Below are 13,070 nucleotides of genomic sequence, written 5' to 3' on the forward strand. Positions count from 1 at the left end.
AGCAACATACATACAACAGTGTGGATATAACGGACAGCCATGGGACCAAAAACTTTGTGTGCCATTGGGGAGGTACACAGTGGAGGGTATACAGTGGAATTTTGTTGATACAACAATTTGGTTTCGGTCACAATTGGTTTCCTTTAAATGTACATGTTACTGCAAAGGTGGTGCACAGATTTGTATAGACAACATCACACCCACAAAATCAATTTTGTATGTATGGATAAATGTAATAATAAAAGTATGTATTATTATAGGAAGTATATGAAAGTGCATGCATTCTTGATTTTGATGCATATAGTGTAATTCAGAAAACTATTCAAAATCAAAATTATTCTTTGCTTGAAATCTTTTCGGCTTTCTGGAATTATTTTCCTTTCTCTCTGGGAAATTTTTTTTTTCACTCTGAAACATATCTCTTTATTGATATGAGTGTTTTTTTTTTTTCACACTTGTTCACATGATTTGACAACTCGCCATCAAAATCCCCCCAGAATACAAGAACCCAAGTTGCATCCAAGCAGAGCATGTGCTACTCTTACGACCAGGGTAATATGAAAGTGACAGCCCGAAAAACAACTCTGGATGAAGAAAATCTAACATCCATTTTGAGAATGCAATTGGATGTTTGCTCATTAACCCCAAATGATGTGTATTACTAAACCACACGCACCTCGTACATATTCCCCTGCAGAACTTCTAAAGAATTGGTACATGTTCGAATGTGCGTGTCAGTATTGTGAACCAAATGAAAGGTTTGTTTTTGCGCAATACATGTTTTGTGTATAGTGCTGCCATCTGCCATCAATTTTTCCAATTATGAGTGAAGTTTGAAAATGACGTGTACTGAAGAGGGGGGTGGCTTGTTACCTCTTCCTTTAGGTAATTAAGAAAATAAAATGCAGGAAATACTCAATGCTATGATTACAAATCGCCTCTGACAAAGAAGCTATATCTCGAAAATTAAAACCTTCTGAAGGTAGAACTTTAACAAATAAAAGCTTTCAGAAATGCCAATGAATGTGACATAACACGAGATACAAAGGAAACCTCTCCATGTTCCAGGCAAATAGAAGTGTAAGTAAGAATGTAAAGCAATAGAGCTGACCAGACGGTGGTGACAATTCATTACAAACGGAGGGAGATGGATCATATATACATATATATTTGTTTTTTGTGGTTCTGGTTTAATTGAGGGAAATTATTATGGCAGTGGGTTTTCTCTGGTAAGTCGCCACCTGTTGTAAAAATGAGGAAACACGTTACGAAGAGTGCCGACGTAGCCACCCTTCTCTTTTTTTATGTGTTTTTGAATCTGGTTACTCTGGTCTTGGGACATACGGGTCGAACCGCCTTTCCACCCATCGCTATAGACACGTAGAAAAGAGTCGTCACTTTCATTTAAAAATCAAGATTTATCAGAAAAACAAAATTATCAGATTTTTATGGGACGTATGGTCAAGCAGAGTGAGAACTATGACGTCATAGTGACGTCAACATCATCGTAGGTCCTGAAGAGTTGTATTGATTGTATGTGGCAACACAACAAAGTTTAAAAAAAAAAAGTCAAACAGTCAAAAGTTAACATGTGGCTATCTTTATTTATGTTTTTTAACAACTACGCTATTTTCGGTTTCAGCTGATTAAGGATGAAAGTCGTAGAGGCAATTAACGAGTTGTGGCCGTAATTAATTAATTAATTCCGATAATTAATATTCCGCTGATGGAATGAGTAACGATTTCAGAGTTGACGTCAAACATCTGAACAAGAGTAAACGTCATCAATGGAGTTTCGGCAAGAAAGTTGTCGGACGTAGCAGCAGCAACGTCAAGAAGAAATCATCATCATCATCATGCAAGATGTCCAAAGGTTCCGAGTATTTCCCGTTGATGTCGGATGATTATGGAAACACGACGGATGATGACGAAGAGATAGTTACGGTCCACGATTCGTCCATCTTCAGGCTGAGGCAGAGGAACTCGCCAAATAAGCGTTTGCCCGAGCCCGGTGAGCCCAACGGGAGCAGCCGCGATGGTGGTGAGTCGGAGTTGGCCGCGGCCAAGATTGGCGCCAACGGCTTCAAGAGTGACCTGAACTCGAAGGCGGCTGTTGACCCTTTCCTCAATCGCGAGATGATCACCGTCAAGATGAAGGATGGCGACACCCTCCAGAGCGTATCCCTCAAATACCGTTGTTCGGTTAGTTTTGTCAATTGTTATTTTTGTATGTACAGTCGGATGTTCCCGTTATAACGAACTCCAAGAGCCCCAAAGCAGAATGTGCCGAAATCTGTGACGTACGTCGCAGAACAATTACCACTACTGCAGAACAATTTGGAAGAATTTTAAGAAAAAGTGCAAAAAACACTATTACATGTATGGGGATTTTTACCACAGAACATTTCCAGTCAGCCGAGGGCTCGTCGCAGAACAGTACTAAACATTCTGCTTTGGGGTCCAAGAGACCGGTGAAACTGCTTGTTTCGTTATAAACGAATCCCTGGTGCCGAATGGGAAACAAAGCCCAAAATGGGGCGCTGTCGGTTCACGTGGGCGGAGATGCCCTCTCCCCCCTAGTGTCAAAAGTGGAGTCAATTGATGTAATGTATATATGAATTGACATCATCGTGCCCCCCCCCCCAGACCTCCAAGTCTATCTCCGCCTATGCCCTTTTCTGGCTTTGGCCAGCCTGTTCGTGGAGTGACTACAGATACCTGAATAAGTAAAAGGCACGATTCTGAGGTCATCGCCAAGTTGGCGTATTTTATCGTGGTAATTATGGTGTCGCTGTGGTGTTCGAGTGGTCATAGTAATGGAATGGCATCAAGGGGGACCCGGGTTTGAGCCCTACTGTCGCCACAGTGGTGGTCGGGCGAAGTTGGTTTTCTTTGGTTCCCCCAACTCTGAGGCGAAAATGTGAGGCGATCTCCCCATTAAAAAGTCTCACCACAGAGAGCAACAGGCCTACAAAGAGTACATATATTCAGTCATTACACTTCACTTCTGAAACAGCACAATAACCCAGGTCGATAAGATACTCGCCTAAAATGCCAAAGGATGTTTAGAGGTGTCGCGAGTTCGATACCTGGTTCTTCCTTGTTAGAAAACTTTCCTATCACAGGGGTACAACAGAAATGGCGTATGACCGCAGAAAAAAAGTTCTTACCGCAGGGAGTCAGTCCCCCATCAAGGGGTTAGCGCACCAATCTCTCAATGGCCTATAAAAACAAGCCTGCCATTCAGAATCATCAGTAAATTATAGGGCTCGGTCTAATTAGCCCTTGTGTGCAGAAAACTACTGTGTTGCGACAAAAATGATCAAATGATCACTTCTGAAATAGGGATGCCGCAGCACTGAAAAATCAGACGCAACACTAGATACGGCACTCAGACTGTTAGGTATACATACTTACACTTCCGGCACAACTCACTAGATGGCAGTAGATCTAAATTGTGCTTGGTTTGAAAGAAAAATTTAATTATGGTAAGCTACGGCGACCCGAACAAATAAAGGAATCTAAATATCGATATTTACTGCTGGACCCTGGTGTGTCACCAATCTCTGTCAGGGGCGCTGTAGAGTTGAGACCTTAACAAAGATATTTTGAAGATAGTCTTTGTTAAACTGCTCTGTGGAGCTGTTGATAAACGTTGATTGAGGTAACAGAATGGACCTAGGATTAAAAAGTTTGAGAACCTTTGTCATAGAAGATTTGCCATTGAGTTTTAATTTTCTGTACAAGTATTACATCATTTCTGTATCATGGGGAACCGTGTGTTAGACTTCACAGTTCCCACAGTCGTCCTGGCTTTTTGAATTGCTACTTTAGGTCTAAGTAAATGAATGGCCTTTTGGGGGTTTCGTCTCTGGGGGAGGGGAGTGCGTGTTTGGGACCAGGAGCCCTTTCCTTTCTCAGCTGGCTTGTGGTGGGAGGTGTTTCTAGGGCATGGTGGTGTTGGCACCACCGGATGGACAGACCTGGACTTCTGTGGCGGTTTTGGGGTGTCTGTTGTACTCCCAGCACTGGCATTTTGGTTAGAAATCTCAAGATGTTAGCTGTGCCAGCATTTGGTTTCATTTGTGTTAGGAAATTGATATCACAGTAATTACAGGGATAACCAGCCACTTTTGGTCAATGAACTGGCCGATTGCAATCTTTGGCCATAACATACACCAGGGCTTGACAAATCAGAAAAAAATTTAGGTGCGCACACATATTTTTTTTATTGACAGTTTCCAAAATAGTTATTTTTTACTGGCCCTGTACTTAGGGAACCCTTTTCTACGCTAGCAGACGCACTTGACACAATTTGCAATGAATTTGTGCTGTTTTAAGGTTTCTGTTCCGTTATTGGACACAAAAAAGAAAGTTTGTGTTAATTTTTTAGTCGCCATGGTGACCTGGCTCCTAGTATTTGTCCAGCTCATACATATAGGCCTACTTATGTAGAGTTTGATTGATAAATTGCCACATGAATTATTGCCATGGCGTTAAATCTATTAATAAGCTGAGCACTCTCGGATTACTGGTACAACTCATGAGGCATTGAATGGACCCCAGGCTGAAATCCTTGGCGGGCCCCTATGCCAGACTTTTCACTGGCCTCTTTATAATGGAATTTTGTAGCATGGAAAAGCAAAGAATGATTAGAATCATCGCGGACAGCAGGGCTGGAGCTCTGTCAGCCCTACCCTTTTGGGCAGAGGGGGAGAGGCATGAAGCTGGCCACTCCCGGAATAGGCATAAAACTTTAGCAGCCATGGGGGGGGGGGAGCAATCCCAGGTCACCGTAGCAACTGGAAAATTGATATAGGTCCCTAAAGTTTTGAATACTTTGTATCCTCTGAGAGTAATAAAAGGAAAGTATTGACTTTTCTCCCCGCGTCACATCTGGTTGTAATTGCATCGCTGCAGCCTTCCATCATGGAAGATTGTGGAGGCACAAAAGTTTCTTTTATCTACTGGAAGCGATCAGATCCCCGTGAAAACTTTCCTTGTTTTATAAATCATCATGAAATGATTTCCTTTTTGCATTGTTCCGAGCTGAGCTAACTGCCCTATAGCATAAGACAGTACATGCTGTATTAACACAATAGAAATGTTTCCATTTATAGGATAGAGTGTTTCAAAATTCACCGTGAAAACGTTAGGGGCTAGACAAGCCCGAATGGCTGTACATGTGTACTAGGAACTCGAGCAGTGAAGTGTTACAGGGGAATTCATTTTCCTCAGATTGTATTCTATTTCATGTGTAAAAATGCTTTCTTTTAATTTAGAAATTCAAATCTGTTTATTCGTTTTTTTTTTCTTTCAGATTTCAGATATCAAGAGAGCCAATAATCTGATAAGCGATCAAGACTTCTACGCCCTACCGCATCTGAAGATACCAGTCAGGAAGCATGGAATTCTGTCGCAGCCCGTTTCTCCGGGTGAGTCGCGTAACCACAGCAGCGAGGAAGGCAACTACAATGTCAGGGTGATCAATATGGGTGTGACGCTGCCGAACAATTCACCACAAGATGCCGCAGAGTTTCTGAAGCGTATGGACGAAGACCTTGTGAAGATCGTCCTCAATACGAAATCTCAGAAGGACTCGCTAGATGTAGGAGCAGCATCGTCATCATCATCAGCGGTGGCAGCAGCGCCATCCGCGCTTGGTTCTCCCGGCATCCAGTCGACGCTCGTGAAAGACCCTTACGCCAATCCTTACATCATATGCAACATCCATTGGTCTTACGTGCTGTTTTTCTTGGTGATAATTTCTATAGTGTCTGTGGTCGTTATTTTCTATATAAATTACGTGAGGACTTCACACAACTCTACTCAACAGAACCAGGTGTTTTCTGGCAGTAGCCATTTCAGTTCCTCGCCCAAGGCCGCCGTTGGGTCTTAGGCAAAACCTAACAATATCATACTAGTTCATTGTGAATTCAATTTCAATCCAATCACTTTTTATTTAAACCCCCTCCTCCCTTTTTTTCTTTCTATTGGCGTAACAAACATATTGATAACTTTTATTTTAAATTCTAGACGAGAAATTACCACAGTCGGCGCTCAATTTTACAAACCAGTCCTCTTTGAACATCATCCCATGTTTATAGACTTTTGATATTAACGAACAAATTGTTCAAAGTTTGTAAAAATGAGCGTTGATTGTGTTTTAAAGCAATGTTAGATTTTTACGTATGTTCCTCATGTTGACATGTTTTTTTTTCTCTTTTCATTGCTGATGTGCCAATGTTGAAACATAATCTGATAAATAATCAGATATTGAAATACAGTCGAATCCTGTTATGACGAACTCCAAGAGACGAGAAATCACTTCTTTATAAAGGAATCCCAGATATTTGCATTGTTCCTATGTAAACTTATCTGGGGGAGGGCATTGGAAAAGTGTTCATTAAAACGAGATTTTTTTTCATTATATCGGTATTCATTAAAATGGGATTCGACTGTATATCCAAAATTTTGGGAAAGTAACTTATGCTTGAAAATTAATAACTTGCGTCCTGCAAGACATTTTTTACTTTGTTAGGAGAACAGGCTTTTCCTGTTCTGGACAGGCCCTGTTTATCATAAGTTCGGGACCTGTAGAAATTATGTGTTTTTTTTTGGGGGGGGGGGGAGAGTTACCCTTCTACATAGTGTTCGTTAAGGCGGAGGTATTGGGGGGGAGGGCCTGTGCCTGTGATACAAAAAGCAGCGAATTTCGTTGGCCTCTGGTCATATGCCCCCATTTGCCAGTGCAAGAAACTGCCCCGACCTTGGGTTCCAGAAAACAGGTAAATTACGAGTGATTTCACTGTGTATGTTTGATGTTTTGAAACTTTGATTCTGGATTCGTTTTAGCTACGAGAGCGAATATGATACACCCCACATGGAAGACAGCCCCCAAAGCGGAATGTTTCGCGTTGTTCTGCAAAACATTCTTTCTCTGCAATGTTCTGCTGTAAAAAATACCTATAACAGGCCTAGTGTTTTCTACACTTTTCTTAAAATTCTTCGAGATTGTCCTGTGACATAACATCGCAGATTTCTACGTTCACTGGCGTATTCTGCTTTGGAGGAAAGATAGATGGGCATCACCACCAATAACAAGTACAACTCTGACTATATAAATACTGTAGGGCCACACAGTGTTATCCGAGACAATAATTTTTCGAAGAGGGATTTCACTTCTCTACAAAATTTCAAGGAATAATTAAAGAAAAACAGAATTAACGCTATTTAAAAAATATTACCTAAAATGTGAAGGAGTGTTTCCACTCCTCAATGAAATTTGGAGGAGTAAAATTGAATTTTAGGGCATGTGTGAACTAGGCATCTAGATACGTATTGACGAACACTGGGGCCACACATGCAGTCAGAATCAGGGTTTAAGCAATGGTCGCATTTTGTTAAAAATGCAAAAGAAAATCTTAGAATTCAAAAGAAGTGGTAGCCACTTTCGCAAAAATGCATACAGGAGGTATGGAACGAATAGACATCCAACCATCAATTATTACTTTAGCATTGTTTCATTTCGCTAAAGCTTTTCTCCCCATTTTTGCTTTTTTTTTGTGAAAGGAATTTTTTATCTAGCTTAAATCCTGGTGAAAATACACATTTTGGCATGCGCTGATTTGTTAGGAATTCTGCAGAGGGATGTGTACGAAGCGCGTGTATGGTTAAAGTAGTAGTAGAACCTATAAAGTGCGAAAGATTTTATGCCATGCGGAGGTAAAGATGAGGTTTGGAAAGAAAATTCACATGCCTCTTCGGAGAATTGAACCATTACCCCCCCCCCCCCATCATCGGGGCAAGTACTCTGTAAATTCCTAGTAGTGTATACGGTATACCGTGATTTGGTGACTTTTTTATCACCAAACCCGCTTTAGCACTGGGGTTACCCAAAAACATGAAAAAAGTATAGGTATGTGTTAAATATATTAACAATAATAATTGTTGCTTAATCAATGGAAATCAATAAATGCCTATAAAAACGGCGTCGCCACCAAGTTCATGCTCATTGCGCAGATAAGGACCTGAAAATATTGACCTCAGACAGGATATGGCAAGGTGCTATGCACTAGTGTTACTGCTCGATTACCCAAAAATGATTGTAAAGGTCCATCTTCATATGGAAGTTGATAACACTTTTTGGCCCTTCAAATACTAGCAGTGCAGATACATTTAATCTACGCAATCAGCCGTAAAGCGAAAAAAAAACCAGGAAATAGCATGAAAAAAAACGGCACAGAAACTGCAAAACAAAATGCCAACAATAAGCTGTAAAAAAAAAAAATCGGCCACTGTGTTGCCATCTACGTTTTAGGACCTAAAGAATTATGTTTGCGACATATCACTGTTTTGGTGCATACAAAAATTTGGTGACAAAACTGTATACCTCTTATTGGGAATTAGCCATAGGGCAAGTGCTCTATCATCAAGCTACATAGGACTGACATTTTCTTACCTTAGAGCTTATGTAGACGCTGAAGGAACTGCCCGTGGACACAGAGCCTCTTAACTCTTTAACGCCCAGATAGAAAACCTGGGAGGGTCATGAAAATACCAAGTTTTTTGTGTTCGAAGTGGACTCGTCCAAATTTCGGCCACTTCCCTCTCCCCACCCTTTCTCCATGAGTTTCTATTCATGCCACCCTTTGCATTGATGTTCACCCTTTCATTTAAATGGATTTTCGGGAGATAATTTGTCTATATATATACTGAAAACACCCCTTTCCTCACAGTATTATCTCTTTGTAAAATGCATTGAGTACCCTTAGTCCATTCTCAAGGAACATTCTAGTACATCAGCTTTTAAAATCCCATTGATAGGACGTTGCAGTTGTCTTTTCCATTCCCGCCTCTGACAAGAGCTTTCATCTTCTTCCCCGTTGGTGACAAAAGCCCACCAAAACATACCCATACCCTCTAGCTGGGCCGACTTGAGGCGGTTATGGGCATTAACCTACTCGGCCGACTTGGGGCGATCTGGGCATTATAGAGTTAAATACTCAACTAATAGCTCATTACGACAATACTCCACCCCCCGACAGAAATGAAGGTACATTGAATTCATCTCTCTGCTTGGTATTCAGTCATTTGTATTTTGTATGAACAGAGCTGTCTGTATGAGAAGTTTGCAAGCTCAATTTTTTTTTGTCTTTGTTGCGGCATCTGTTAACGCTCTAAGGCTCAGATATTTCTTCACAAAGTGGTCCAAGTTATAGTGATTGAGGATTGAAATTTTAACACGGGACCAGTATAGACTGATCTGGGAGCATAACATGCACCGTTTGTGATGAGTCAATTTTATCTGTAATTCCAATCTTTTAAAATTTTCTACTTTAATAAATTGCAGGATTGTTTTTTGATGCTAAAAAAAAAAACCCCAAAAACAGATAGATACCATTTCCATTACGAACAATAGCCTTTGAATCGTTCCAACTTTAGTATGCGTACTGCAGAAGCAGGTACAACAAACTGTAGTCAGGTCAATCACTAGGATTTTTATGAGGAGGGGCAAACATAATTTTACTGCTGCGCTCCACCCAGAAGCTACTTTATTGCTTTTTCCACCCGCTCGCTGCACAAATTTTGTTTCCCCTCAGCTTGTCTAATTTTCTTGACCATTCATTCCTAAAATTTGCTGCCCAGTTCTGTAGTTTGTTTTGCCTTGCTACTGTAAATACCCCTCTGTTGCCAAGTCACTCTTTTGTTCACAAACATGTTTACATATTTTCTAAGTTATTCATGGTTTTTCTTCACTCTCTTGCACTTCACTCACATGCTTGCACACGCTGTAGGTCACTTATCATCCTGTTTCCGTACTCTAGATCGCTTGCCGTCCCACTTCCACGCTCTCTAGGTCAATGGTTCTCAACCAGTGTTCTGTGGAGCCTTTGGGGGTCCGTGTGCACTCCCCAGGGGCTCCACGGCTGCTCGAGGAAAATGAAAAAACCAGTAGGCTGAATGTGAGAAAATAATTATAAAAATTTTTAAATAATAAAAACAAATCAGTAACTTCGCTGAAGAAATAAAAAAATAGGCCTGGGGGGCCTCCACCATAGAAATTATGTACCAGAAATGGCCCTGAGAGTCAAAACATTTTGAGAATTGCTGCTCTAAGTCACTGTTTTGGTCACTCACATGCTTGCACATGCTGTAAGCACCACCCCATCCTGGTTCCACACTCTCTAGGTCACTGGTTTTTTTCACTCACCATCTTGGTTCCTCTCCCTTTAGGTCATTCATGTGGTTGTATACTGTTTTTGCCACTCACATGGTTGCATACACTATAGGTCCTTCTCACTCAACCTTTAAGTAACTCCCAGCCAAATTTTGCCGTCTTTCTTCCATTCTAGTGATTTTCTTGATCACTCATTACTCAAACTTGTCGCCATAGGCTATGCCCTGCTAATAGTAAATATGCCACTGTGCGCCCTCTCTCACTACTGTAAAATTCTGATTTTATAACGGTGGTGTTGTTTTATTCTGCTCCAAAAATTTGCTTCCCTTTCTTTAGTTCCGGCCCTGAGGTCAATATATGTGGTCATACGAACTCAAACCTTATCATTTGAGATTGTCATTTTTGATTATATTTTTTAGAATTTCTACGGGATAAAAAAAAGTCCTACATTTTTTATGGGGGGGGGGTTAGAACAATTTAAAAAAAATGTAATAAAATACATTTGATTTGAAATTGTATTTGCGGAAAAGCATTGTACATACTGTACATACTGCAGTACAATTTTTAGACTGAATGCACTGCATTATGGAATAGTGAATCCTGATTTTGAACTATTAGTTTTTTAAACAGTTGCGAAACCTGAGAAGAATGTGTCATATGATGCGGTGACTTATTATGGAGGGCTAATCCTTATGTAACATTTTATAACTATCAGGGTTGATGGAATGAAACCTGTTCGAGTATATTTGGATGTAAAAGATTTCGCGCCTTGAATTGTGAACAGGATCTGTTCAGTTGAGTCGGAAATCGATTGAGATTCTGAAACAGAAACGCAGGTCTGGTTGGAATATTTTTGCCAGATGTCATATCAACGCTTTCTTCAGTAAGTCGAACATTTCTGAGTCAGGGTAATGACTATATCTGATAAGTGTGACAGAGTTCAACTGAGCAATCTATATAGGATGTGAGAAAGACACTTGCGTTAGTTATAAGAAGTCATCATAGGCATCAACTTCTTGAGGGGAAAGAAGATAACAAACTTGAGATGATGTCTGTTCTGATTCAGCAAGCTGCATGAAGCCATCGAGAATGTGACCCAGAATGTTCTTCTACAGCAATGTCCTCATTCATCTAGCTTTGGAGTAGAGTCCTCCGAACTTATTTTTCTCACCCTCTTCACAAAATTCCCTCCTCTCATTGTAGTCATTGCGAGGGCAATCCGTGTTAAATTTTGAAATTCAATGCTAAAGGTGATATATTGCCCATTTTTGTAAAACATTTCTTTGAAGCAGTGTTTGCCCAAAATGGGCAATGTCGTCCCCCAGGGGGCGATAGAAAAGTCTGGGACGGTAGAAGCTCCTGGTTTGGTATAGGTTCATATGGTTTGACTTGAGGTGGGAGAGAATGATTAGAAGAAAACATTTTTGAAGAAGGGGACAATGTGGAACATTGGAACATAAAGTTTGTGAAACTATGCTTTAAAGCAGAGGTCTTCAACTTTTTCCTAGCCGCGAGCACTGCCTGCGTCCATCATCGAAAGAAGAGCACCCTTATGGCAAGTTGGGCACCCTTTGACATACAAATGCATGAAATCAGGAGGATTTCAATCTTTCAATGCAATTTGTGCAAGGTGTTTACTTGGGGGTGTTTACAAGGCGCTTCACGGAGCACCGTGGTGCTAGCGAGCAACGGGTTGAAGATACCTGCTTAAAATCAGTATTTCCCCAAAGTGGGCAATATCGCACCCAAGGACGGTGGAAAGGTCCAGGGAGGGTGATAGAAGCTACAGGTATAACATAGGATCCTATTGGTTCTCTTGAATTAGGGGTGGGAGGCAATAAGAGAAAAAAAGTTCCTGAAGAAGGGGGGGTGACGGGATAAAAAGTATGGAAACCTATGCTGTAGGTACACCAAACTAATTCAGGAACAACTCACCTCTTCTGGTTGAAAATGGTATTAAATTATCTTAATGGCGGTTGTGGACACCTTGAAAGAAAGATCTGATTATCATGAAGCTCTACATTTATCCGAGGCTCCTGGGTTGTGCTCGGATGAGTTCACACGTGTTAAGGCGGTCCTGAGAACTGAGCATACTTTTCTATTTCTGAGATGTGAGACTGATGAGATAAATAAGATCGGGGAAACTGTATTTTGCAGAGCTTCAAAGGACAGTCGGACACAAATCGAGACGAACAGAATCTTCGAACGACGTGCAGAACGCCCTTTCACGTGGAAGCACGCTAAAAGATCTTTCACGTGGAAGCACGCTAAAAGATCTTTCACGATATTCACAACATGACAATCCTGTGACGAAATCACGCTATGTGGAAGTAGGCTTCTGGGTCTCTTATTCTTGATGTAATTTTTAAGTATCTACATCAATATATCGTCGGGACAGCCCAAGCTTTGCACAGGTGGTATCGGCTTTCTCCTGAAGATTGTGAATGCCCAGTGACTTTTCGTAATGGACACGAGTGCATTCCATCCTGCTTCGATTGCTTTGCTGTATTCTGCTACACCATCGAATCATCCATCTTGATAAATCCACTTGAAGGGGTTCCATCTTATTGGCCCTTGTGAATGCTTATTTATGCCCAGTTACGAGTACAGTGGATCCTGCTTATATTTTTCTGTCAAAAAAAAAACCGTTGTGAAAAATTGTAAGCAGAAAATACTTTATACGGGAAATCTTCATGAGTATTAGTATGGGGGGGGGGACCTAAAAAAACGCGTCGTACTAAGCGGGAAAATGTTTCAAGTGGGAACGTTATAACCGGGATCCACTTTGTTCTAAAGAATTAATTGATAATGTATGATATTGTATGAATGTAAATTTACAAATGTGATTGGATCTTTCGATGTTCGTTCAAATTGTAGCGTCATTGAAGAT

General features: G+C 40.8%; 1 protein-coding gene across 1 annotated transcript; it reads left to right on the forward strand.

Annotated features, from left to right (window-relative positions):
- The first annotated feature begins 1,545 nt into the window (after window positions 1–1,545).
- LOC149071736 (uncharacterized) lies at window positions 1,546–8,229 on the forward strand. Its single transcript, XM_089247761.1, has 2 exons — window positions 1,546–2,202; window positions 5,321–8,229. The coding sequence occupies exons 1-2, from the start codon at window positions 1,732–1,734 to the stop codon at window positions 5,897–5,899; spliced, it is 1,050 nt and encodes a 349-aa protein (XP_089103887.1). The 5' UTR covers window positions 1,546–1,731; the 3' UTR covers window positions 5,900–8,229.
- Window positions 8,230–13,070: the final 4,841 nt, after the last annotated feature.

Source organism: Pholcus phalangioides, unplaced genomic scaffold (genome assembly GCF_987345545.1).
Source record: "Pholcus phalangioides strain wild (caught in Gottingen) unplaced genomic scaffold, Ppha-v1.0 ptg000018l_1, whole genome shotgun sequence".
NCBI lineage: Eukaryota > Metazoa > Arthropoda > Arachnida > Araneae > Pholcidae > Pholcus > Pholcus phalangioides.